Source organism: Cololabis saira, chromosome 2 (assembly GCF_033807715.1).
Source record: "Cololabis saira isolate AMF1-May2022 chromosome 2, fColSai1.1, whole genome shotgun sequence".
In the NCBI taxonomy this organism is placed as follows: domain Eukaryota; kingdom Metazoa; phylum Chordata; class Actinopteri; order Beloniformes; family Belonidae; genus Cololabis; species Cololabis saira.
In genome coordinates, this window is record NC_084588.1 from 36,611,329 (window position 1) to 36,637,925 (window position 26,597).

At 39.9% G+C, this 26,597-nt stretch overlaps 2 protein-coding genes across 2 annotated transcripts; one reads left to right on the forward strand and one right to left on the reverse strand.

The window, feature by feature from the left end:
- Positions 1 to 4,091: 4,091 nt before the first annotated feature.
- Positions 4,092 to 19,858, forward strand: dna2 (DNA replication helicase/nuclease 2). The gene is made up of 22 exons (XM_061744626.1): positions 4,092 to 4,228; positions 5,929 to 6,040; positions 6,376 to 6,525; positions 6,803 to 6,986; positions 7,124 to 7,272; positions 9,544 to 9,666; positions 9,810 to 10,053; positions 10,142 to 10,256; positions 10,944 to 11,100; positions 11,220 to 11,411; positions 11,627 to 11,869; positions 11,984 to 12,097; positions 12,979 to 13,088; positions 14,863 to 14,972; positions 15,102 to 15,230; positions 15,568 to 15,660; positions 15,777 to 15,970; positions 16,100 to 16,189; positions 16,996 to 17,209; positions 18,244 to 18,519; positions 19,220 to 19,366; positions 19,487 to 19,858. Exons 1-22 carry the CDS (start codon positions 4,180 to 4,182, stop codon positions 19,538 to 19,540), a joined length of 3,249 nt encoding a protein of 1,082 aa, XP_061600610.1. The 5' UTR covers positions 4,092 to 4,179; the 3' UTR covers positions 19,541 to 19,858.
- Positions 19,859 to 20,167: 309 nt separating this feature from the next.
- Positions 20,168 to 25,893, reverse strand: LOC133463231 (phenazine biosynthesis-like domain-containing protein). Its single transcript, XM_061744638.1, has 10 exons — positions 25,722 to 25,893; positions 24,930 to 25,029; positions 23,775 to 23,873; positions 23,394 to 23,503; positions 23,117 to 23,146; positions 22,940 to 23,028; positions 22,402 to 22,493; positions 22,197 to 22,280; positions 21,944 to 22,006; positions 20,168 to 20,872 (listed from the first exon to the last, which is right to left on the reverse strand). The coding sequence occupies exons 1-10, from the start codon at positions 25,803 to 25,805 to the stop codon at positions 20,760 to 20,762; spliced, it is 864 nt and encodes a 287-aa protein (XP_061600622.1). The 5' UTR covers positions 25,806 to 25,893; the 3' UTR covers positions 20,168 to 20,759.
- Positions 25,894 to 26,597: the final 704 nt, after the last annotated feature.

Genomic DNA, 26,597 nt, shown 5'->3' on the forward strand with positions numbered 1-26,597 from the left:
TGAAAAGATGTTCGAAAGAAGGGTAAATGTAGATTGACACTGTGTCTAGTTGAGTATGAATGCAAGTCAGATGAAAAACTAAATAAATTATGAAAGGTGTCCGGAAGATCTTGCTTATTGTTGATAAACTTGTGCACAAATAAACATGAGTGAAAAACATTGAGTTTATGAATGGGTAATATAGAGTATTTTTTGAACAGAGGTGCGGATGGATTATGTCTATTGGACATAGAGATTGATCTCAGGAATCTCTTCTGGATTATCAGTAGTTTGTTAAGGAAGGATGGATAAGTTGCAGACCAGACAATATTACAGTAATTCATATATGGAAACACAAAACTATAATACAAAGGTAAGTGAGCGGAGCGATGGATCAGGGGACAGACTTTCCTCAGTATACCAAGCATCTTCATAGATCTTTTGCATACTTTTTTATTTTGCATACTTATTTATTTGCATCAACTTTCAGTTGATGCAAATAAATAAGTGGGTTCAAAATTTAACTTTAACCAGAAAAATAATAATACATAATAATACATTTACTGTTCCAGTCTTTAGCAGTTACAGCTTTCCTTTTGGAAGGAATATGATATATTTTTCAGGCCTATAATTCTGTTAATTTAGAAGGATGCAGAAAAAAGTATTTGTGTTTTCTTTACCTGTTATAACCAGTGACTATGTTATTACAGTGGGTCATATCAGGCAGAATATGTTGGTGTTTTGTGACCAGTTTAGTTTGCACACTCTTGCATGGGAGCGGTGTAGTGTTGGGCTTTGGCTGGAATCTGCAGTGTCTGCCGTTCAACTGCAGTACATTTTTCACACTTGACCTGTGACCTGCATCAAAATATACAGCTCCGTTCTTATTGCTCGTGTGCATGCACGTTGTCGTGTAGTCAAGTATCTTCCTTTGCATGACACTTACTTAGTTACTTGGTTGTGTTTTTTTTTTAATTATTGAAATTTCTCATTTTAGCACATTTACTGTGTCATTACAATAGACTTGTAGTCGCCTAAACCGAGACCAAGACCAGAGAGTATCAAGACCAAGACCAAGAAAAAGGCCAGTTCAGCTCAAGACCGAGACAGAGACCAAAAAGAAACTTAGTTATTTTGTCATCTTATAAGCACAGTCCTGGTCTGAGCTGCTTAGTTTACATATGAGGTTGTATTCAACTGCAGCGCAATAAAACAGACAATGGATGTCTTATGTTTTCATCAATTAGCTGAGATCAAATATCAAAGTGTGGCGACTGCACTACTCATATTTCTACACTATTTGAGGATTGACTTGAGTGCTTTTAAGGATTGACATGACTATTAACTAATCCTAAAGTCATATAGCAAAATAACCAGGCTCCAACACCCCCCTTCACCTCAGAAAAGTCTAATGAATAGTAAATGTTACTGATTTAAATTGTACTTAATTTGTAGAGCAAACGTGAATTTTAAATATTAAAGATACACACAATTATCAACTTGAAATTGCATTATTTACCATCATAGGAGCCAAATTACACCGTATATCAGCATTACTGAAATGACTTCGATCTAATGCTTAATCAATCACAACGATATGCAAATATTGTTCAAAAGCCAATGAAGACATATATTTATTCAAACAAGGTAATTATAAACACAATACTGTAATTAAATACAGACAGACATGCAGATGCACCAAAACATTAAATCAAATGCAAAATACAAATAGTTTACAAATCTGTACATTAACAAGAGGAATAACTGGTCACCTTGGTGTGCAATGGCATCTCAATTATCTGAGTCAGAGACTTGGCGAGACCGAGAGACCCGATACCGAGACAAGACCAAGACCAGTCTCAAGAACTACTAGTCTACATTACAATAGTTGTTTTTTCTTGTCAACATACAAACAACGCCTCACCCCCACCCTATGGCACATATCCCCTACAGATTAGAGAGAAAAAAAACTAAAACTATAGGACAAACTTGGTTGTGTTATTATGTTTGCTGCAGAGAGACCTAACTTTTTCTGTGTACATTTCTTTAAGATTTTGCATGACACTGCATTTTCAACATATCATCTTGCACTAAAACTTTTAAAGTAACATGAATGGATGAAAGTCTAGAACCTAAGCATTTATTTTTCTCTTATTTGCAATCATAAGTAATGATAATGAGGTTTGTTTAAAAAATGCATATCTGATTTTGTTTCTTGTAGGTCTCTTCATCTTCCATTAAAGCACCTGTTGACGGGCCTGTCGTCCTCAAGACTGAAACACACATTAAAGATGATGGAAACTTTTCACTCAGACTAAATTCCCCATCAAAGAGGAATATCTTTAGTGACCTCGAAAACATCCTTCCCTCCTCCCCAGAACTTATCCTCTCTGTACCTGAAACCCCAAATAGCCAAATCAGACTGGCATGCTCTTCTCCCTCCAGGGGGTCTGGTCGGTCAAGCCCGGATCCCAAAAGGGCGGTGTGCCCAGAAAGGTTGGATCAACTGTCCCCCATATGTCGCAGTCCCCGCTCTAAAGGTATGAAAGTACAAAGAGGAATTAATGAAGAGAGAGGAACAGCTAGGAGAGAGGAGAGATTGTCTGGGTCTTTGAAGAGGCTCTTCAGTCCTCCTGGACAATCCCACAAAGCAAAAAGAGCAAGAAGTGGAAATCTTTCACCCCCAAAAGCTGGGATCACTTTGGCAGGTAACAGCTTGAAAGTGTTGAGGCCTTTTACTGGCATCGTGAAGACTACCTCCTGCTCGAGTGAACAACACAGAGGCCGGTCTGAGAGCTCGGTGGATGACAGTCGAGGTGTTGAAGTAGACTGTGATTACAGCAGAGACACTCTGACGTCGGTCCAGTCTGTTTCCAGCTGCTTGATGGGGGGACAGACAAAACACCAGGAGGACCAAGTCCAGAAAGATTCTGCTTTTACTGTGATAACAGAGCTGAAAGTAACTGAGACAAAAACCAATAGAAACCTTCACAGTAGTCTGGATAAGGACAGATGCCCCATAACTGTTCATACGCATGAACCCGGTGCCGAAATTCACCCACCAACGCCGAAGGGAGCAGCTGACTCTAAAGAGAAGGACACGACAGAAACACTAGTGACAGATGGAGACGAGGACAAGAGGACGTCATCAGACCACAAGCAAGGTGGAGGTAAAGATGCAATCATTATTATTCACATTTTTCTTTATTCATTTCTTATGTCTTCATTTCTTATGCTCCCCTTTTCATTAATTATTCATTATTATCAGTCAATAAAATTAACATTTTTAAAACATGTTTATTTATGTTCAAATTAAAAAATTATATACAAGATCTTCCTTCTTCTTTTCATAATTTCTTTTGTGTTAATTCTGATATTCATTCTTATGCCACAAGGCACAAAGATGATTTTAATTTACCGTTTTGTAGAACATGGAAACATCAATCTTTCATCACTTACAGAGGCCTCCACTTGTGGAATTCACTCAATAAATCTCTTAAATCATCACCATCCTTGCCAATATTCAAAAAAACATTTAAAGAACTTTCTTATTGTTTCATCTTTGTAATGTTCATTATTTGATCTGAGTTACATTTTCTTGTTTTTTTGTTTTTTTTACTCTCCCTTGTGTAGCTTTGTTTTGTTTTTTATTCATGTATGGAAAGGATTCTATATAAGCCACCAGGCTTCTTCCTTTCCTTGCATGTTATTTCATTGTTTTTCATTTTTTGTTCATATTTGTCTTATATTGCTAAATAAATAAACTAAACTAAAACTAAATGTCCAACACCCTGGTCCTCGGTCAGAAAAGGGTGGAGCGCCCTCTCCAGGTCGGGAATCAGATACTGCCCCAAGTGGAGAAATTCAAGTATCCTGATGTTTTTTTCACGAGTGAGGGAAGAATGGAGCGGGAGAGTGGGAGAGGGATAGGCGGATCAGTGCTGAGTCTGCAGTGTTGCGGACTCTGTATCGGTCTGTCGTAACGAAGGAGCTGAGCCAAAAGGCAAAGTCCTTGATTCAACCGTTAGTCTACGTTCCCACCCTCGCCTATGGTCCCGAGCTGTGGGTAGTAACTGAAAGAATGAGATTGCGGAAGCGAGCGGCGGGAATTCGTTTCCTCCGCAGGGTGTCGGGGCTCTCCCTTAGAGATAGGAGAAGGTCGGAGTAGAGCCGCTGCTCCTCCGCACTGAGAGGAACCACATGAGTGGGCTCAGGCATCTGGCTGAGATGTCTCCTGGACACGTCCCTGGTGAGGATTTCCAGGGTTAGACCCCGGGGAACTAGGGCTGGGCGATATGGACCAAAAGTCATATCTCGATATTTTCTAGCTGAATGGCGATACTCGATATATATCGATATTTTTTCTGTGCCATAATTGGGGTTTCCCCCAAAGCATTATAGCATAGCATCTCTGTTAGCTTCATTTTTTCTGAGACAAACCCTTAAAAAAACAGTCAGTTTTAATACAAAGCCTCGTGCCAAATGTCACAGGTACATTTGTTAACAGAGGTCTGCACAATATCAAAATGTATAAAACAAATGAAATAAAAATAAACTGCCTGCATATATAGAATAAAAATGCTTCTTGAATAAAATAAAACAAATATCCCTTTCCTGCATAACAATTAAATTAAAATACACTGTGCAATTAATACAATGTAGACAGTAACAGGCAGACTTTTCCACTGAGGTTGACAGTTGTGCAAATAACAAAACATTTGTGCAAATCTCAAATAAAACATTCAAGTCAATTTGTCACAAAATAAGCTATATCAAAATCATAAAAAAATTTTTTTTTTTTTTTTTTAATCGATATAAACGACATTGTATCGTACCATATCGCGTTTGAAAATATATCGATATATATTAAAATCTCGATATATCGCCCAGCCCTACGGGGAACCATGACATGCTGGAGGGACCATGTCTCTCGCCTGGCCTGGGAACGCCTTGGGATCCCCCCAGATGAGCTGGACAAAGTGGCCAAGTCTGGGATTCCCTGCAAAGGCTACTGTCTCTGTGACCTGACCTTGATAAGCAGAGGGAGATGGATGGATGGATGGATGGATGGATGGATGGATGGATGGATGGATTTTTGTGTAACATGGGTTTAGAATAGGATATGTTCAGTAGCCAGAGTTTGTCCACTAGATGGAGCTGATTAATTTTACACCATGTTACTCTTTGCATGGAGCTTACCTCTGCTTGTATCTACTTTACGATAATGTAAATGTTATTTGAACTCTATTAAGCTCCCAAAAATGAAGTGGAATGCACTTTTATTGTGAATTTATACTTGTTTAGTAGTAGAAGTATAGTATTATTATTTATTATTATCTTTATTTTATTTAAAAACATTTTTACAGGAAAACTTCCTTTTAAGAAAACTGTACATACTATAATGGGGCCATGTCGATAAATCAGCATTACACCCCATATGTGTGGTCTTTAAAGCAGCATAAACTGGTTTCTTTCCTATTACAATATAGGTTTTAATTTCATTTGTAAGAACATTTGCGTAGTTATAGTTTTTCTCTCCTTATTTATCAGGTAAAGTAACTTTGACTACTGATCCGGTTCTCTCTTACAACAACTGTGCATTGGTTACGTCACTACGTCACACATCAGCGTCAATGAGTTCGGTTTACAGAACTACAGTTGATGTCATGACAGAGTTGATTAGGGGACTTGAGAAAGAAGAGACTGAAAGAACAGACTAAGAGACCAAACAAGAGTAATGCTGGACAACATGATAAAAGGGATTTAACTCTTGCACCCATGTGGCACCCTCGACCTAAAATTGAAAAAAGTTACTGAAATTGAAGTAAAATTGAAAAAAGTTACTTTGTGCTGCTAAATGACATTCATACTCATTACCGTACATCTGTTCTTTTCTTAAATTCTTTTATCTTTTTCTGTTTCTCCTCTCTCACTCATACAAATTCCTAGAAAATGGAGGAGCCATGTCTGTGTGTCCCGCCGAAGAGGCACTTGATGAGAACTGGTTTACAGAGCAGATGAGTCACGATGAAGGCGTAGAGGATAAATCTAAAAAGCCCAGGTAAAAAGAATTTAACGCAAGTTAAGAAGGAGCCCTCGACTCTGGTTACATGTAGTTCAGAGCAGAAACCTTTTGAGAGCTCATTCAAAATGAAATCAGTCTTGTATTTCTCACTCAGTGTTTTCAACATTTATTATTATTATTATTATTATTATTATTATTATTATTATCATTATTATTATTATTATTATCTGAGAGCAATGATGAGGCTTCACTCTTTGAAAAATTTGGTATTTTAATTTAAATTTAATTATATTTAATTTCTGGTTCCTCTTTTTTTTCATTGATAAGGAAAACTTTATCCATGCATGATGCAATCTTTTCTGTTTTTGCAGCAAGGTACCAGACCATGTGATCCTTTCCGATGGCCTGAACAATCGTTACTGGGTTGTGGATGTTGAGGACAGACCTGGCCTCAAAACACTCACCATCACATGCTCCAAGTCTCTACATCCAACCGAAGCATGTGTGCTCAAAGATGGATGGTAATAATTCCTGTTCGCACATCTACATCTACTCCACATGACCCTCTGAAAATTCCTAGAAAAGCTCAGAATCATAACTTTACCTCAACATTTCAGTCTTTTTTTAAATAATAATAATATTTTTTTTAAATATTATAGGACATATGCTATTGCAATATGTGGATGCATTTACTCTCACTGCTCACTTTTCTCTACAGTTTATGATTATCAGGACAGTGTGAATGTTATTTTTGCGATGCACCTCTGCATGAAATAGTTTTTCCTTGGATGTTTTCAGGGAGATGACACCCGTTTGCCGCGGCGACGTGGTCCATCTGGAGGGCGGCTCCGATGCAGGGACCTGGTTGGTGGATCGGGAGCAGGGTTTCCTGGTTTTACTTCCCGATTGCCTCATCTCAGGGACGAGCATTTCCAGCTCCATCCGCTGCATGAGGCGTGCCGTACTGGGAGATATGTTCAAGGTAAAATAATTTACCAGTTAAAAACTGGCATGGAGAGCTAATTTTTAACTGCTTGGCTGGTCATATTTAAAGTTCACATACTTCAGTAACACCGTTTGCCCTTTTCTGGTGTTTTTTATGTTTTTGTTTCAATGCAGAGTTTCGATGGTGGATCCAAACAAATGCTGAATGGCACCATTGTCCACGAAGTCTTCCAGAAGGCAGCTATGGCTAAAGATTTTTCTCTACAGAAACTATCGGAGCTGGCAGACGAAGCGCTGCGCAGTCCTCGCTACCTGGGGGACATGTAGGTGGCTGAATGACCTTGTTGGGTTTACTGTGTCTAAAAACTAGGAATGGGTGATATTTTACCGTTCACGATATACCGTCAAAAAAATTCCCCACGGTAAGAATTTGTCATGTCGCGGTAAAAACGATAAATTCTCGTTGATGACGTTTTTGTGTAAAGCTGATTTATATGGAGCTAGAACAGTCTCATAATTCACAAATGCACAGGACAAGTTTTACAAATGCACAGACCGATTTGCAAATACACACACAGTTTCACACGTGCACAGAACAATTCACACGTGCGTAGGACAAGATACACAAATGTATTTTTGATGCACACACAAATATAACCTGATTTACACATGTTTTTTTGTCTGTGAGCTGCGCTGGATTTGTGTGTGAGTTTTGAGACTCTCCTGACGTGACAAGATCCACACGTAGGTTTTTTTTAACACGGAAGGATCTGCAACCAATCAGATTAAAGGGGCGGATACACCTGCTGTTTGAGCTGCGTTAGCGCTGGTTTGTCGGGCTGATCAACCAGAGCCGTCAGGAGACTGCACTCCAAGTCCTGCCGATGCAGCAGCTGATGAGAAACAGCGGAGATATATATATATATTTGAACTACAGGTGTCTTTCAGGAGAACAAGCCTGTTGACGGGGGTGAATATTGCTGCAGTCTCGTTCTGGCTCTGGCCGTGGGTGGCGCTGGTCCCGGTCAGACCAGCTGACCAGGGACCAGGCACAGAGGTCAGAAACAAGCAGCTGTTATCCTCACATTTATGATGTGACATCGCCACCACACGGAGACAAACGTGTGTCAAAACAGCGGTGGCAGATCAACACATTCCCGGTGCAGATAGAGTCATGCATGGGAAGATGCAGCCGTGATGATGCTGGTCGGGGTTTAGTCCACCGATCATCAAACATCTGAGCTGATACAGAGGTTCTTCGGTTATCAGTCGACTGATACCGACGTTACTCCAGATATTTGGGTAAATTAATCTCCTGACATGCGCTGCTGCTCCACCTGGCCGCTGCTCGTCCCCGCCAGGCAGCGCAGCCAGCTATCTGCTGTCTGTCTGGTTCTGAGATGAATCAGCGGGACAGTAATACTTCGTGAAACCAAACGGAGCAAATATATAAAAATCTCCGCTGTTTTTCATCATCAGCTGCTGCATCGGCAGGACTTGGAGTGCAGTCTCCTGACGGCTCTGGTTGATCAGCCCGACAAACCAGCGCTAACGCAGCTCAAACAGCAGGTGTATCCGCCCCTTTAATCTGATTGGTTGCAGATCCTTCCGTGTTAAAAAAAACCTACGTGTGGATCTTGTCACGTCAGGAGAGTCTCAAAACTCACACACAAATCCAGCGCAGCTCACAGACAAAAAAACATGTGTAAATCAGGTTATATTTGTGTGTGCATCAAAAATGCATTTGTGTATCTTGTCCTACGCACGTGTGAATTGTTCTGTGCACGTGTGAAACTGTGTGTGTATTTGCAAATCGGTCTGTGCATTTGTAAAACTTGTCCTGTGCACGTGTGAAACGGTGTGTGTATTTGCAAATCGGTCCGTGCATTTGTAAAACTTGTCCTGTGCATTTGTGAATTATGAGACTGTTCTAGCTCCATAGATTTATGGTCCTGCGTTAAATCGATGCACAACGTACGTGAGGGAGGGAGGTAGGAAGGAAGGAAGGAAGGAAGGAAGGAAGGAAGGAAGGAAGGAAGGAAGGAAGGAAGGAAGGAAGGAAGGAAGGAAGGAAGGAAGGAAGGAAGGAAGGAAGGAAGGAAGGAAGGAAGGAAGGGAGGGAGGAAGGAAGGAAGGGAGGGAGGGAGGGAGGGAGGAAGGGAGGGAGGGAGGGAGGGAGGGAGGGAGGGAGGGAGGGAGGGAGGGAGGAAGGGTGAGCGAGCGAGCGAGCGAGCGAGCATTTAGTATTCTTTTAGAGCAGTGTTTATGGGGCTCCAAAGACTGAATGTGGTGATAAATTTATAGTTAAAAAGGTGGAGTTTAACTGGTATTTTTTTTTATCGTCATTCTTATTGTTATCGGGATAAATGCCAGAAATTATAGTAATCATTTTTTTTACTCCATACCGCCCATCCCTACTAAAAACAACACTGGCAGCTGTTCAGAGCCGAGTGCTTCAACAAAGCAGTTATGAGCATGTAGAGGAAAAAACACATTTGTGAGAAGTGTTAGTGAGACTACCTAAACAGTTGAAATTGATTTTAATACAATTGTGATCTTTGACCTTTTGATAATGAATTATTTGTGTGTTACAGGTATGCTTTAGGTGTAAGTCAGCAAGAGATGAAGCAGGAGCTGCAGGATTATCTGCCCTCACTGGAACACTGGGCCAATGACTACCTCACCTCTTCAACGCCAAAAAGCATCACCGTTAAAATGTGCGTACAAGTGCTGCGCGAGCGAACCTAATCCTGAGTTTGAAAGTTAATCACTGGTTGAAATGCAATTACCCAAAGACTTAATGCATTTTCCAGCTGTTACAAAGCTACTAATTTGTTTGTCACGCTTTCCTCGTCCTCAGTCCCAACAACAGCAGGGCTGCGAGCGGGTGCCAAGACTCTGTTGTCACGGTAACGGAATTGGCAGACATAGAGGAGAATGTTTGGTCGCCGAGATTTGGCCTCAAAGGGAAAATTGATTTGACAGCGCGGGTTCGAATCCAGAGAGCACGAAACACGAGTGGCAGGCTTCCCGAGACGACGACGACGGTCCCCCTGGAGCTAAAGACTGGCAAGGAGTCAAACTCGATAGAACACCGCAGTCAGGTCGGTGGACTGCACATGCAGATCCATGTACTTGGATGGAAACACGATCATCATATGAAGGTCGGGTTTGTTTGTTTTCTGTGTGCAGGTGATTTTGTACACTTTGATGACCATGGACAGATATAATCCTGAAGCCGGCCTTCTGCTCTACCTGAAGACTGGCAACATACACTCTGTAGCAGCCAGCCACATGGACCGCAGAGGTACAGACACCACTCGCTGTCCGCAGTCATGTGTCAGTCCTGCACTGGTTTCATACACAAGTACAAGAGCATGTCTGGACAACTAAACTGGGTTGAATTATACTTTATTAATCCCCAAAGAGAAATTGTGTTGTAGTGGTGTAAACTACTTGGGAATATACAGTGAGGTAGATATGTAATATTAGTTGGATTTAAATAAACATGGGTGGACAAACTGTTGGATGGTTTATAGTTGGTTTAAAAACCCAAAGATCATAAAGAATACATTTGAGTGTTTGTTGCCTGGGAACAACTGTAGTTTTGGCACTAATCTAATTAGATAGAGCAACTGCAGCAGGCTGGCACCGGAGCGGTGCCGTTCCAGAGGGAATCAATGCATAGAAGATGCTGTTTGGGGTTTCAAACTATTCCTTAAAGATGCTTTTGTACTTGCATGCACATATCTGAATAGAATTGGGGGAAAAAAGGTGGAAAATAACATGGAGAGAGGGAGAAAAGTGAGAAGTTACAGCTCTTATTGGTACGTGTACTAATGAATTTGGCAGAACAATACTTGCTGTAGTTACATGTGGTCTCATTTTGGGAATTTTCCTCTCTCGTTCTGACAGTTTGTGTTCTTTTATTCGTTTCTTCTGGATTTTCTTCATTGTTTAAAAAACTGTTTTTTGGGGTGTTTTTTTTTTCCAGAGCTGCTGAAGTTGAGAAACACGTTGGTCCATCACATTCACAACAGTGTGGAGAAGGGAGCTCGAGGGAGCTACCTCTCAAGACTGCCAGACATCCTAACAGACAGACAGACCTGCCGGTATTGTCCTCAAAGGATCAACTGCGCTTTATATGAGAGGTACGCGGGGGTTTAAGCACCTCTACTTAAACTGTCGTATAAACCAACCACCCTGCTCTCACCATTTTGTAATTTGTCCTCTCCGTCTAAACGTGTAACTTCATTTTCTTTCATCTTAGAGTGGTGGATCCCAGCTCTGCAGATGTCAGTGAGGATGCTGTGCGTGACTTTCTACAGCAAGAGACTGGTCACCTGACTCCGCCACATCTGAGATATTTTTCTCATTGGCTGCTGCTTTGTGCCCTGGAGGCGTCTAACATGGAAAAGAAAAACCGTCGGAAGCGTGTGTGGCTTCAGTCGGTCGAGAAAAGGTTTGGAAGATGAATAAAATCTGCTGAATCTTTTCTGAACGTTCTTATTTTTTTTCTATGCTGAAAAGTGTGAAAACACCTTTACTACATCTCTTAGTTTATAGCCTCCTAAAGGGACCATGACTCTTTTGCAACATTGTTAAAGCTATTTAAAACCTGTGAAGTATTTTGTTATATTTCAGTGCTCAAGTTCTGTCTGACTGGTTTGTTTCCAGCGAGAAGAGTGGGAGCTGCGTGGGGAACCTGAAGCTCAGCGGCTCGGTGACTGTACAGTCGGAAGGTGTTTTTCTGCATCGTTTCCAGCGCAGTGGTGTCAGTCCCCACCAGGGTTTGACCAGCAGTGGTCTGGCCAGCGGGGATCGCGTTGTTATCAGTGACCAAGAAGGCCGCCTGGTTGGCTTGGCAACGGGGTACATGTGTGAGGTCAGCAAGATGTCAGTCAGCTGCACTTTGGACAGGTGAGAACAAATTCACCTTTGTCGTGTTTAAGTGTTTCAGCACCAAGACAAGCATCTGTCAGGACCTCTCACATGCTCGCATGTATGATTCCTGCTGTCTGATGTGTCCAACAGGGATTTGTCCAGGTTCAGTGACGTGTTGTTTCGACTGGATGCCGATGAGGGTGTGATGGGCCTCAGCACCCACCTCACCAATCTCTCCAGACTGATGGAGAATCGTCAGGACAGGTGGGAACGATGGCATCGAAGAATTTATGAAAGTATAGATAGATAGATTTATTATAGTACCCTTGGGTAAATTTGGTTCACAGTGAGTGCCTCCTCATACAATACAATCTAAAACCATACACTCAACAACACAGGATAATATAAAGTGACAACGGTTTTGACTAAAAGAACAAAGAACAAGAAGGACGGTCCCAAGATAAGAATCAAGATAGGTTAAAACATCAGTAGATAAAAACACTAAAATATTAAAACCAAGCAAAAGGATAAAAAATGTGCCTTTTCATAAAAACAAGATAAAGGAAACAATACAAAACATAAATACAAAGTTATGTTGCAGTTCCCTCACTTATTAATGGCACTGATGGCACTGAAGTATAGAAGGAATATGACAATAAAAGGCTTGAAAAAAATTTAATTGGCACATCGGTGGATTTCATCAGTTGTATTTCCTGTATTTCCTATTGTTTGTAATGTTTTTAAGATGTTGCATACAGGACTGTCTCAGAAAATTTGAATATTGTGATAAAGTCCTTTATTTTCTGTAATGCAAAAATGTCATACAGTCTGGATTCATTACAAATCAACTGATATATTGCAAGCCTTTTATTATTTTGATATTGCTGATCATGGCTTACAGCTTAAGAAAACTCAAATATCCTATCTCAAAAAATTTGAATATTCTGGGAATCTTAATCTTAAACTGTAAGCCATAATCAGCAATATTAAAATAATAAAAGGCTTGCAATATTTCAGTTGATTTGTAATGAATCCAGAATGTATGACATTTTAGTTTTTTTAATTGTATTATAGAAAATAAAGAACTTTATCACAATATTCTAATTTTCTGAGACAGTCCTGTACATGAATGTCACTAATTACAGCGAGCGTCTGAGGGGGTTGGTCGTTGACCTTCGTCCGCCAGAGTTCATCTCCAACCTCAGCTCCGTCCTGCCCAGGGAGGCCAAGGACACTGTGGCCAACATCCTCAAAGGTGCTTCAGCTCCGCTTCTCTACTCTACTCTACTCTCTTTTGTACTTAATACGCAGTTTTGCTCCCTGTTCTGCTCCTGTAAGAGATTTTGTGCTGCAAATGAGCAACTTAATGAATCAAAATAAATACAAGGCATTTTCTCATAGTTGAAAGGTGATAAGAGAATTTCAAAACATTTTTTTTTTTTATTTTCTAACTGAAAATAAAAAAAGGGGGCCCTCGGACATGACTGATATTCCGATTTTATTCCCATTTTATTCACCCTGACATTATTTTTGGTGAACTTGGGAATTGATTTCACTCTCCGACGGTGAGTCTCCAGATCGTGGAGCAGCAAGCCAAGCCTGGATTATAAAGCTCGCTCTGCCATACCTCACCGGGGCTTTTCTGGTTAACCGTGACGTTTCTTGCCTGGCAGAATACATTTCCGCTTTTGCTCAATCTTCCAAGAAACCACGCAGGTTGCTAAGGTGGTGTTTGGCAGACTTCAGCTGGTGTTGCTATGGACACGCTGTCTGCATGGTGATGTACATGTTAACCTATGAACAGAGATGTCGGCCACTTCCAGTGATTTCTTCTAGTAATAAAGTGTCTGCTTTGAGATTACATCCCAGCCTTATGCAGATCAGCTACTCTTAATAACGTATTTTCATAGATGAGGGCCATTGCTGACATCAGCAGATACAGCAGATAATTGAATAATGTTCAAGTGTCTTTTGTAAATCTGAGTAGCTCAGAACCAGTTCAACTAGTTGTACTCCAGGTAAGCAACTTGCCCACTTCGGTTGTAGTCATTCGTAATGGTCCTGGCTCTGTTGCATTTAACATCTTTTTATTCTAATGAAGACAAAACATTTATGCCTGCAAATTTAACGCAGGTGTCAGATTTTATTCTTCAGTTTTATTGAAATCAGTAGGGAAGCAGCTATCGAATATTTTAGTAAACGAGTATTCTACTGAAAATTCCATCGAGTAATCGGATAAAACATATTTTTGTTTAGTTAGAAAGCAATTATAAACATACATAAGATGTTAATTGACATCACTAAGACTAAATTATATAATACAGTAGGTTCATGGCTGTGCATTTAAAAACTCTGAACTTACACCAGTCGACCAAATTCACTGCCTTCACTCAAAAAACTAAGGATCTTACCAAGGAATGTTCTTATTTCTAACCTAAAAATGCCATTACACCTGATAACACACATAACTTAAAAGTTTAGGTGTTTTTCCCACGTGTTTCAATTGAACTTTCATTTCTGTCAAGCTAATTTTAAGTTCTAGGTAAGTTTTAAGTTACAGTTTTGGCAGTGTTCAAAATAAAATGATGAGACCTGCTGTATTGGAGCACATTTTCTTTTAGTTAAAACTGTAGCGGGAACAGATGTTTAGAGGAACCTATGTATGTACCGGGTGAAGGCTGATTTATGGTTCCGCGTTAAATCGACGCAGAGCCTACGCTGTAGGCTACGGCGTAGGCTCTGCGTCGATTTAACGCGGAACAATAATTTTGGCTACCTTTTACGTGCACAGCGTCAGTGCGCTGTACCGCATTAAATGTAGTCTGGGCGAAATACCTGCTTTGTGCTGGTAAAATTAAACGATTCCTCGAGGCAGAGAAAATTCCTCGACCATTTTTTGTAATCAAATTACTCAAATTATTCGAGGAATCGTTTCAGCCCTAGAAATCAGTAATAGAATAATTTTGTCACTTGTCAAGTTGAGGCCCTCATTGGTCGATATTTGTGTGCGTGTGTGTGCGGTTATGTAGGTCTCAACCAACCCCAGAAACAGGCCATGAAGAAGGTGCTGTTATCCAAAGACTACACCCTGATTGTTGGCATGCCCGGCACGGGCAAGACCACGACCATCTGCACCCTGGTGAGCCTCACACTGTCAATTTAAATACGCTCCCTCTTGTAAGACGTGAACTGTTGAACCCTTTTCTCTCCCTGACTCTTTGTTTTTTACTGCAGAACTTTTCACCGTTCACATGTTTTTCTTTTAAAGGTTCGTATCCTGCACGCGTGTGGGTTCAGTGTGTTACTGACCAGCTACACTCACTCAGCGGTGGACAACATCCTGCTAAAGCTGAAACGTTTCCGGGTCGGTTTTCTACGTCTGGGGCAAGGACAGAAGGTACGATACAGCCGGACTTTGCTCTGTCTTTATCTACTAGTGTCATGTATTTAACCAGAGAGGTCAAGTGGAGATGAAAGCGAGAACAGTCATCGTTGAGATCCCAGTACACTCTCTCACACCACGGCATTGATGGTGTACGTTTCCAAATTAAACAAGTGTATTGTTTAATTTCTCCTAGCTTATAGAGCTTTAATAGTGATAACATACTAAATCACTTAATGCATAAATGTTAATATGGTATAAAAGCATATTTAAAAGGGCTTTTTTTCTCGACAGTCTTCCCCATCATCTTCTGTTTCCTTTTTATCTCCCGTTTTCCTGCTGGCCTCTCCAGGTTCATCCAGACATCCTGCCATACACGGAGGAAAGTGTGAGGAAGAAAGGAGTTCACACTCTGTCCCAGATGGAGCAGCTTTATAACAAAGAGGTTAAGAGCTCTATTCAGAAACATTATCTCAACATAGACTGACCAGAATACTGTCCGCCTTCTCTGAGATATGTATTTATTTATTTTTTATTTTTCTATAAATGTGTCACTTCCAGCTGATAGTGGGAACGACCTGTATGGGCATCAAACATCCAATCTTCACACACCGCCGCTTTGACTTCTGCATCGTGGACGAGGCGTCACAGATCAGCCAGCCGATCTGCCTGGGACCGCTTCTCTACGCCAAGAGATTTGTCCTGGTGGGAGACCATCAGCAGCTGCCACCCATAGTACAAAACCATGAAGCCAGGTTAAGAATCTGGTGCATCCACTAGGATGTAACCATGAAAAACCTTTTGTGACAAGCAAAGTTTTTAGGGAATGTGATGGGGTCAATTTGACAGAAATCCTTTTTGATTGTTTTTTTTTTTGCTTTCAGATCTCTTGGGATGGATGAAAGCTTGTTTAAGCGACTAGAGCTCCACAGTGAAGCAGTAGTCCAACTCAACGTTCAGTACCGGATGAACAGGTACTAACATTATTACTACCTGCCTAATAGTGAGTAAGTGATACCTGCTTAAGTCCTATTCAGATTCAACCGGTGGCTGGAACCTTCAGAGCAGAGATGTGAGACAAAAAGCAAACCCGCTCTTACTCCTACGGTCAATATAAAATCACCAGTCGGCTTGATTTGATTTGATTTTATTAGGATCCCCATTAGCTGATGTAGTTTACATCAACTACTCTTCCTGGGGTCTGATCAATAAAATAATATGATTAAAAAAATAAGAATACAGTTCAGAAATACACTAACAAACATCACAAAAAAGTTACATAGACAACATACAGTCTGTAAAAGTACCAGCCATTAGCAAATCAGCAAATTTAGCAATTCATTTAGCAATCAAATAGCAGCAAAGCATAGTCTTAACATCCAATCAGATATAGTGACATGTGATTTTGTGGGGGATCATCACACATACAGTGTCAAAAAACACTCAGATACAGCAAGACACACCGTAAATAAATAATTTATGGTTACACTACCTTTTGTGAGCTATGTATTTCTTCACTTGTTTTTTGAAACTGACCTTGCTCTGGGTTTTAGAAATGTAACCCGGAAGAGAATTCCATTCAGCAATAGCTCTGTAGAGCACTGTTTGTTGTTTGAAATTTGTTTTTGCTTGAAGTTCATGTGTTTGGACTGCAGCAGGAAGCTGGAGTACCGGGACAAAACCCACACTAGCGAGGGAAAAGCATGAGTCGGGATGTGACTGAGGATCTTCTAGTCGTGGCAGCAATGCTCACCTCACCACAACATGTTATGTTTTTTAGACAGATCATGTCTCTGAGTAACTCTCTGGTGTACGAGGGGCGGCTCGAGTGTGGATCAGAGAGGACGGCCACAGCTCTGCTCACGCTGCCCTGCCTGCCGTCTTCTCAGGCGGAGCTTAGTTCCTTCTCTCAGGCTCATCCCCAACACGACTTGTCCTGGCTCCAGGCCACGCTGCTGCCCAGCAACCCCGTCTGCTTCCTCGACTGCTCTATGGTTGGTCAAACTTATTTATTTCGATCATGTGCTCAATATGGTACACTCATTCATAGCTGGAATAGACTGAAGCTCTGAGCTTATAAATGCCTACCCTTTAACCTTCACATTATTATTATTTACACGTTCTACAACAAATGCTTTCTAGCATGTCCACCCAAAAAAAGAGGCAAACACAAAACACACACAAAAAAAAAAATATATAACAACAAAGAACCAGTAAGAAAAGAAAAAAGGAAAAATAAATAATAAATAGTCCCGATTAAAACAAGGACAAAAAGATCAGTAAATATTACCTGCATAATTCCATAATTCTTTCTCTTGCATCTTATCCTTCAATCTTGTTGGTATTTACCAATCATGGTCTGTTTTAAACTATTTTTAAACTGCATGATGTTTTTACTTTAAGATTATCTGGCAAGCTATTCCACAATTTAACCCCTGTAACTGAAATACACATACTTTTAAGTGTTGTTTTAACTGTTGGTTGTTTGAGATTATGTTCCCCCCTTAACTCATATTGCCCATTTCTATCCTTAAACAGTTTTTGTATGTTGCAGGGGAGTGAATTATTTTTTGCTTTGTATATTATCTGTGCCATTTTAAATTCAACTAAGTCCGTCAATTTTAGTGCGTTTAATTTCCAGAACAAAACATTTGTGTGATGATAAAATCCTACATTATTTACGATTCTTATTGCTTTTTTTTGCATTAGATAAATGGGTTGAAGATTGGTTTTAAAAGTATTTCCCCAAATCTCCACACAGTACGTCAGATACGGTAAAATTAATGAATTATAAAGTATGTATAATGTTTTTAGGTTTAATATGTGTCTAGTTTTTCCTAGAATGCCGATACTTTTAGCCAACTTTGATCTAATATATTTCATGTGGGGCTTCCAGTTCACTTAGAATATGCTCCGACGCGTATTCATCAGGGTTGAATTTCGAAGGCTGCTTATCAACATAGTAAATGTTTTGAAGTAGCGGGCCTGTGTTGATTCTTAACTTGGCCTTCTCCCCCGGTCCCTGCAGGTGCCAGCGTTAGAGTCCGAGGAGCAGGGAGGAGTGAGCAATCACACCGAAGCTGCGCTCGTACACGCGCTGCTTTCTCTACTCATAAAAGCCGGCTGTAAGGCCAGTGACATCGGCGTTATCGCGCCCTACAGGCAGCAGTTGAAGAGCATCTCCGCTCTGCTCCAGTCTCCAGCTTTCAGCGGGGTGGAAGTGAACACTGTGGACAGATACCAGGGACGGGACAAGAGCTTGATTGTTCTGTCATTTGTCAGGAGCACTACAGAGGAGGGAAACGTAAGTGTTTCTGCTCCCTGTTCCCCCACACTGCTCTTTTTTTAGTTATGCATGGATGAACAAATGAAAACCTGACCTGTTCCTCTCCTCCTGCAGAGGTGTCAAGTAACGAAGTACAAATACTTCGTTACTTAAGTAGAAATCTTGGTTATCTTTACTTCACTGGAGTCATTATTTTTCAGACGACTTTTTACTTTTACTCCTTACATTTTCACGCAATTATCTGTACTTTTTACTCCTTACATTTTAAAAACAGCCTTGTTACTCTATTTCATTTCGGCCTTTAAAAAAAAAACTATCCAGTTAAATTGCTCCATCCGGATAGAGTGAATGTGGTTGTGGTTGGATGAGAAGTATAAACATAATACCATTCCGACACCCTATTGGTTTGTACGCGTCTGCTCTCTGAAACACATGTTAATGCTCAATAGTACACATATATGGTTCTTTAATATATTTGCATTATACTAAGATGCATTCATTTTCAATGGCTTTTGTCCTTAATGGCTTTTTCCCCCTTACATTACTTTTACTTTTATACTTAAAGTTGTTTTGAAACCAGTACTTTTATACTTGAGTAAAAAACTTGAGATGATACTTCAACTTCTACAGGAGTATTTTTAAACTCTAGTATCTATACTTCTACCTGAGTAATGAATGTGAATACTTTTGACACCTCTGTCCTCCTGGACATTGAAAGCTGGGAGAGCTGTTAAAGGACTGGCGTCGCCTGAATGTGGCCATCACCAGGGCCAAGCACAAGCTGTTGATGGTGGGATCTGCCGCAACTCTGAGACGCTACTCGTCGGTGGAAAAGCTACTCAATCACCTCCAGCAGGAGAACATGATATCCTTTGCCAACTACCTTCTATCATTGCATCTCATTTTCAGTACAAATCGTTTATTTTAATTTAGTCATTTTAAATAACATTGATGTAGGCGGGTTTTTCCTGAACTCTTTCTTCACATCATCCAGCTCCCTCCAGCTGCCCACAAGGCTTTATCTAACTGGTGCCTGTGAGACTGGAATCCTCCGTGGCTGTGGATCACCTCAAGTCAAGAAGCTAAAAGGCTGGTCAGCTGTTGGTTCGGCTCGTTTATGTTGATCAGTTGTAATGCCACAGACTTTTAAAAGTATTAATTAATGGGTATGATGTGAAACAATGTACAAAAATGCTGAATGATTGAAATAGTTGTACGAGTTATTTAACACAGTGATTTAATGTATGTAATTGTTTAGGGCCAGATATGCTTTCATCAAATACCTCGATCAATGCACTGAAGATGAGCTGGTCCTGCAGCTAAAAACTCATTTTAAATTGAATGATTTCCAGTACAAAACATTACAGGTCTTTTTTTAATTAGGACACATAAAAACCTTCAGCTGCTTGAACATCTATATTAAACCTGTTTCAGTTAATGTCACTCGGTATTAACACTCATACGTTCATAACTGTCTCAGAACACTGAAGCTGGTAAGAGTAACTTAATGACAGACCAAGAAGCTATTTAATCATTAATAATCTATCTGATTTTGGACAGTATCGCTATTTTCTCTACTAGAAAACTCATAAATGTGAAGTTCATCCCTTTTGTAGGCTTTTTTTCATTTCAGAATGAGAAGAAAATGGATCAACAACATGGTGTATTAATGATTTAGTTTATTCCTTTTAGAAGTTTTATTTAATAGCAAAATATTGTTGACTGCAGAAACTAAAGTAAAACCAAGTCAGTCTCTTATCAAACCAGCTGAACTGAAGCTGTTCAGAAACATGATTACAGAGAAAAAAACATTGTACAACAAATTAAACTCCAGACATTTTGGAAGAAAAGCACTACTTAGGACAGAACTATCGTCTGAAATCCACCGTCAGTAAACTGTGAAGTTAAAGTACGATTCAATACCTCTTTGGTTACTGTGAGCAGCAAAAACCTGATCATTCCTCAAACACACATCTGTGAATCTGTTTTACTTGCAACCTCAGATTTCCTTTTTGTTTTTCTTGTTTAACTTTAAGGATTTTGTAACTGTTTGCTGCTGTAATTTGAATAAATGATACTTATCTTATTAAAGCGGACTGTGCTTGCTTCACCCTGCCACACAGTGGTTGGCAGTGTGGTGTTTCTTCATCAGATCGACCAGACAGGGATGGAATCTGACGTTTTTAATAACATTTTCATAATTTTCCTCGGCTTCAGTAGGTACATGTTGACCGTCTCAACGGTGCATGTGCTTTCGACTACAGTCTGATTACTCCCTGCAGCACAGCGGTGGCCTCGCCAGCTATGCTGATCCTTCCGTCATCTTTCACTTCCAGTTCCAGCTCTCCGCCTCTGCTGGAGCACTGATATGCTGCACGAACACACGGCAGTTTGTTAATAAGGAAGGATTTACATGGAGGTCCAAACATACTTGGTTAAAGGTTTTGCCTTTTATGCACCACCAGAACCGACTGTAAAAAACTGTTTCTAAAACGTAGACTCGCAGCTTTCACAGGTTTCACAATAATAGGCATAGGCATTTACCACTGAAGAATTACAGTCAAAGCAACCAAGCAAATTATCTCCATTTTGTTGGATCAAACTTGGCAGAATTGTAAACAGAACCATAGTTTTTAATACATGGATGAAAATACCTAGCGATCAATGTCTCTGGTCTGAATTCCATGATCATATTCTCAGATTCTTCCCTGGAGATGCCTTTGCTGCTTGTTTTTTGAGCCTTTCTGCCCTCAGTAACTGATAAATCCTGCTTTACTGGGTTGAAATCAAACGACTGAGTCGGCCACTCGAGAATATTCAAAACCCATGCGTTGCTTTAACAGCATGTTTCAGCTCATCTATCTGCACGGAGAAGCTCCACACTGATCAATGTTGTAGAATGTTGTTGAACTTGATCAGAGTAGAGCCCTAATACACATCAAAAATCTTCTTCTGTCAGGTTACATCATCATTAAGCACCAGTGAGCTGTTCCACTGGCAGTCACATGTCAACACCACCGCCAACAATGATTCACACATAACATGACATAACATCATAACATGATGTAGTTTGCGTCGAATCATGAGATGTTACTTTCATTTTCAAAACGTTTCTCTTCCCATCATTCTGATGTCTGTTTCATTTGTCCAAAGGATCTAATCCCAAAATGTGAGTTTTTTTTTTTTTTTTTTAAGGGATGTTTTCTGGCAAAGTCTAATGTTCACGTACAAGAATATTACAGTGATTTGCACACGAAAAAAAATCCATTGTGGTAGTCTCTAAAGACACAATCATGAAAACTATTAATATCTGAAAACTTCTGGGCCTAAATACATAATAGGATGTAGCACCTTTTCATTAAATCATTTTCACAATATTTAGCTGCTAATAAGTAACAGATCAGTTACAGTTTCACTACTTGAAGCAAGTTAAATTTCTTACCCAGCATTTTCTTTTTACCAAGTTCTTTAGACCAGTAGCTACCCAGGACGGTGTGAGCAGATCCTGCGAAGGATTTCACAGAAACACACCAGAGAACTGTGTGACTGAGACTCCACACAGTAACTATACAGCTTTCTGCCAACTGTTTGTAACATGTATGTTTCATGCTTACGTGCACAACAAATTAAAGTCCTGTGTAGAACAGGGATACCACTGTTCAAAACAACATCTGTAGTGACAGTGGCCATCTTACCGGTGACTGGGTCTTCTGGGATGCCGACCCATGGGGCAAAGTACCGGGAGTAGAAGTCGTATCCTGGTCGACTGTCCAGAGATCCTGTTTTAACATTTGAAAGGGCCAGGTGGTTATGTCACTCTCGACGTCCACTTGGCTTCTTTATCACCACGATTAATGTTTTTTAAATATTGTCCAGCTACACTTTGCAGCCCTGAGTTACCTTTCATAGTGACAATTAGTCCCTTGACTTTTCCACTTGTCTCACTGTTCTGAAGGGCAACAGGGTCAACTTTCAAACCAGTTAGAACCGACCTGGAAGCACATACACAATTCAGTACGTTTTGAAAAGTCGTTCAGCAGCATTGATGGTTTAGATTCATGGTTGGCTTTGAGGGAACAGATTTAAATGATCTACAAGTGTGCGAAGGGCAAGGATCAGCTTGCACAATGAGAGGTTTACCACTAACTAAGTGGTGATAGTCTCTTCATCTGGCCTTTCAGAGTGAAGAAAGAAGGTACTTGTAGTTTTAGTAGCATCCTTGGACCACAAGTACATCACTATTTTGTTACCAGTACCATGAACACATCTACTCACTGGGTGCCAGTATCTCAAATTTACTACAACAGTTTTGCGGTTGAGTGACAGATTTAGAGAAAAGTGTCCAAGAAATGAAAGACTTTTGAAGACAATTTGAGGAGAGTTGGGACCTATAAAATTTTGGTTTGCATGCGGTGCGTGTGAGTGTTTTATTAATAACCTGTCACAGCTGTCAGGCAGTCGAATCAACAGCTTCTTCGTGACCGGACTCAGATAAACATCCTTAACTGGCCGATGACCGACTGCAGCCTGGATTACACACACGTAGCAGCAGTTAAACACACAGGGTGTAATGAACAGACCGACTCAAAGCTTGTGAAGAAATCGTATTACTGACCATAATAATATCTTTGAACTCATTCCGGTCCTGAGATTTTAAAAAAATTAAAGAAAAAAAAAAGATTTTTGACATTTTAACAGAAAAATACATCACAATATTCTTTTATGAACTTATTTATTAGATGCCTTGCAGTTGTGCTGTCTAAAATACAGCCGTTACAGCTTAATTATCATTGTTCTTTGTTATAGTCGCTACAACTGTGCCACTATATGTTGACTTTGACAACATGCTTCTGCCCCTTTGTCCTGTTCGGTCTTTCTGACACACATTGTACCTGCTGGGTGGCTGGATTAAGAGGAAAGTCCATGACATATTTATCTTTCTTCTGGGTCACGGCCAGATCTCCACTCTTGGTCTCGAATACCAGCGTTGGATTTACATTTTCTGTGTGAGCATACATAGTACAGCAGTGCTCATGGTACAGCACACACGTATTATCTGAGCACATTTATTCCCTGAAATGTTTGGGTGTAGGCAAAATAAGTATGCAATGGCCTTGTCAACTACAACATTCAGACAAGTTGGGGCTTCACAGTAAAGAAACTACTTTAAAAGCATCTGCCTCCAGCAGTCTTGTCTTTCAGTCCATAACACAAACCAAAAGTGCAGCATCATTTCACCTCATTGTGATCTATTCGTATAGGATGTGTCTTACTTTTATGCTTGAAGAGCACTGCTGCAGACGCCAGGGTGGCGTGACCACACAGATTCACCTCCACTTTTGGTGTAAACCATCGGAGGTGGAACCTTGATCCTGTTAATTACATCACATTTTCAAAGAGACATCTTATTGCACGCAACTTTTTTTTCTATTTCATTGAGATGGAACTATTCATATAACCTTAATATTTGTAAAATACAAATCTTTTTTTTTTTTTAAGTTTTCAAGAAATATTTTTTGCAATAGCAAAACTTGACCTAAAAGTCCAGATTTAACAGGGAAACTACTTTGTAATGTCACCCAAAGTATGCTTTCAGGTTGAAGTGTTTTCATTTTGAAAAAGTGTGGAAAAAAATACTAATATGATTCAAGAAAAAAAAGAAGAAAAAAAAAGACCAATACAGAAAATTGAATAGTCGTTCAACCGGAAAATAATCTGAAAGGTTTAAAGAATATTTTGAAACAGATTTGTGTGTCAGAACTGTATTTTGTTTGTATGTTTCATCCTCTAATGAACCATCAGTTGTTCCCGTATTCAAACTGGTTTAATCTCCAGCAGTTTCAGTAGTAACATCCTGCTTCCACACACTTTCTAAGTCTTCATAATATATATTTATGTAGCATACCTGTATATATGTTTACACAGAAACTACTAAACTAGAACTTCTCTTTTCACTGTTAACACTTTACCTATATGGTGAAATTTGGTCCAGATCCTAATACTGATCATTAGAGGTTGAACTCTTTATCAGCAGTTTTCTTACACAAACCAATGTAACTCTACACATTATGAAAATTCAATGCACCATGAAATTAATGTTTATTATTACTGACATCTTGATGACGCAATGACGTCAATGCGTCATAATTAAAACTGTTTAAGCTCATTATACTCTGTATTCCAACCAAACACTTGAGGTATGATCAACTTCCACCGGCCACCGACATGAACTTGTCAAGATCCAGTGGATTGCTTGTAATACTTTTAAAACTGCTTGTCAGCAGCCTCAACAAAATCAAGTACTGCAAATACAGAGATGCTGATAACTCTTATAATTTCCATATACATTGACTTCTCAGTATAAAAAAGCCTCTGCCCATATATGTGATAAATAATAAGTTATGTAATGGTGATACAAATATAGCTACCAGTCGTGAAAGTGTCTGACGGGTTGATCCTAGTGATGAAAGTGGTTTCTGACAAGTTCATCTCTGCTGCTATCTTCTGATACAAATCATCATTCAGCTCCTGTTAAATACACAGAAAAGGCTTTAATGCACAGATATATATATATATATATTTACAGTGATTATGACTTGTGATGCATACACGTGGAAGGGTCTGACTCTGCACTGTTTTTTGGTTTATGCTTAACATAGTAATTTCTTTTTAAATGAGACTCTTTTCTTACCAAAACTCAAAACCTCCTCTAGCACTACAATTCAGCTTAGATTTTTTTTAACCACTGGGTCACATAATATGGAAGTTATTGAAAAAGTATTAGTTAACAAATAAAAATATAATAAACAACTGAACTCCATTAAAATATCCACGTGCAAAAGAACAAACCTTTAAATGCACTAACCAACGACACATCTTATTTGTCTCTTGTAGTACTTCGAGTCGGCTTGAGATTGAAATAACCGAGGGTTAGGGATGATATTAAAAAATATACATGGACATGAATAAAATAGTTTTCCTTGAAATATCTATGCAAAATATTAAACCCCTAAAATGAGATACATAGGTGTGTTTTTATTGTTCCCTCTTACAGTAATTCAGCTTAAGTTTGGAGTTGGGTAGTTATGTAGGTTTGGAAGTTGTTGGGGAGAAATGTTTTGAATTTATGTCGAATATTGAACGCAAAACAAACTTGACCTAAGTCTGTCAAGTCTGACAGCAGATAAAGCGTGTACACTGACCCAAACGCTGTTACTCACGTCTATAAGTGGACACACAGCTGCAGGATTTCCCTTGAAAGGTGCGTTTGAGAAGGCGTCCACCGTGAACACTGGGATCTCCATTTTGATCAGGATAAAAGTGCCCTAAAGCCTAAAGCCCAGCCGGAGTAGTCTCTGCTGAGAACGGGTTTTGTTACAGTTGACTCACTGCTGGAGATGGACTTTTGACCCCACCTGGTGTGTTCTGCTGTTTGCCCTCGATGCTCCACTACCTCCTCCTCCTCCTCCTCACCTCCTTTGGCCATAATTCAGTTCACTGCTGCTAGTGATTGAAATCTTCTGCAACAAATACTTAAACTTCACATATTCTTCCCATTCTCCTCCTCCAAAGATACACTCCAAACATTCGTCTGTTATCATTGCACATGTTTGTAACTCTTCCCGGACCAGTGCTACCGCTTTTTACTCATATTTTTTTATGTATAATAACTATTTTGAACACTTTGGCCAGCAGTTAAATGAAATGTGTCTTTGTCTTTCGGATAGCATGCAGGGAGATGCAATGTGGATTTGTTTTTGTCAGGTGACTGTCATCAAAGATACTCTATACAGTTTTCTACACACACGCACAACCTTGATGTACAGCAACACAAAGAGAGAGACAAGATTCAGCCTCTGCTGCAGCCTCTCAGCGCTGCATATCCTCTCCTCCTCAATCGGTATATCTACTTATTTGCGTCCAAGAAGAAACCGCAACACATTTATGCTCAACCCATTAAAATACCTTTGGCAGCCGAAGCCCACCCCTGCACTCCGTATTAAAATGGCAGTCATTGGTCCTCCTAAATCTGGTAAAACCACTGGTAAGACACAAAACCACTGAAAATGATGCAATATGATCCTTTCCATCTTGTA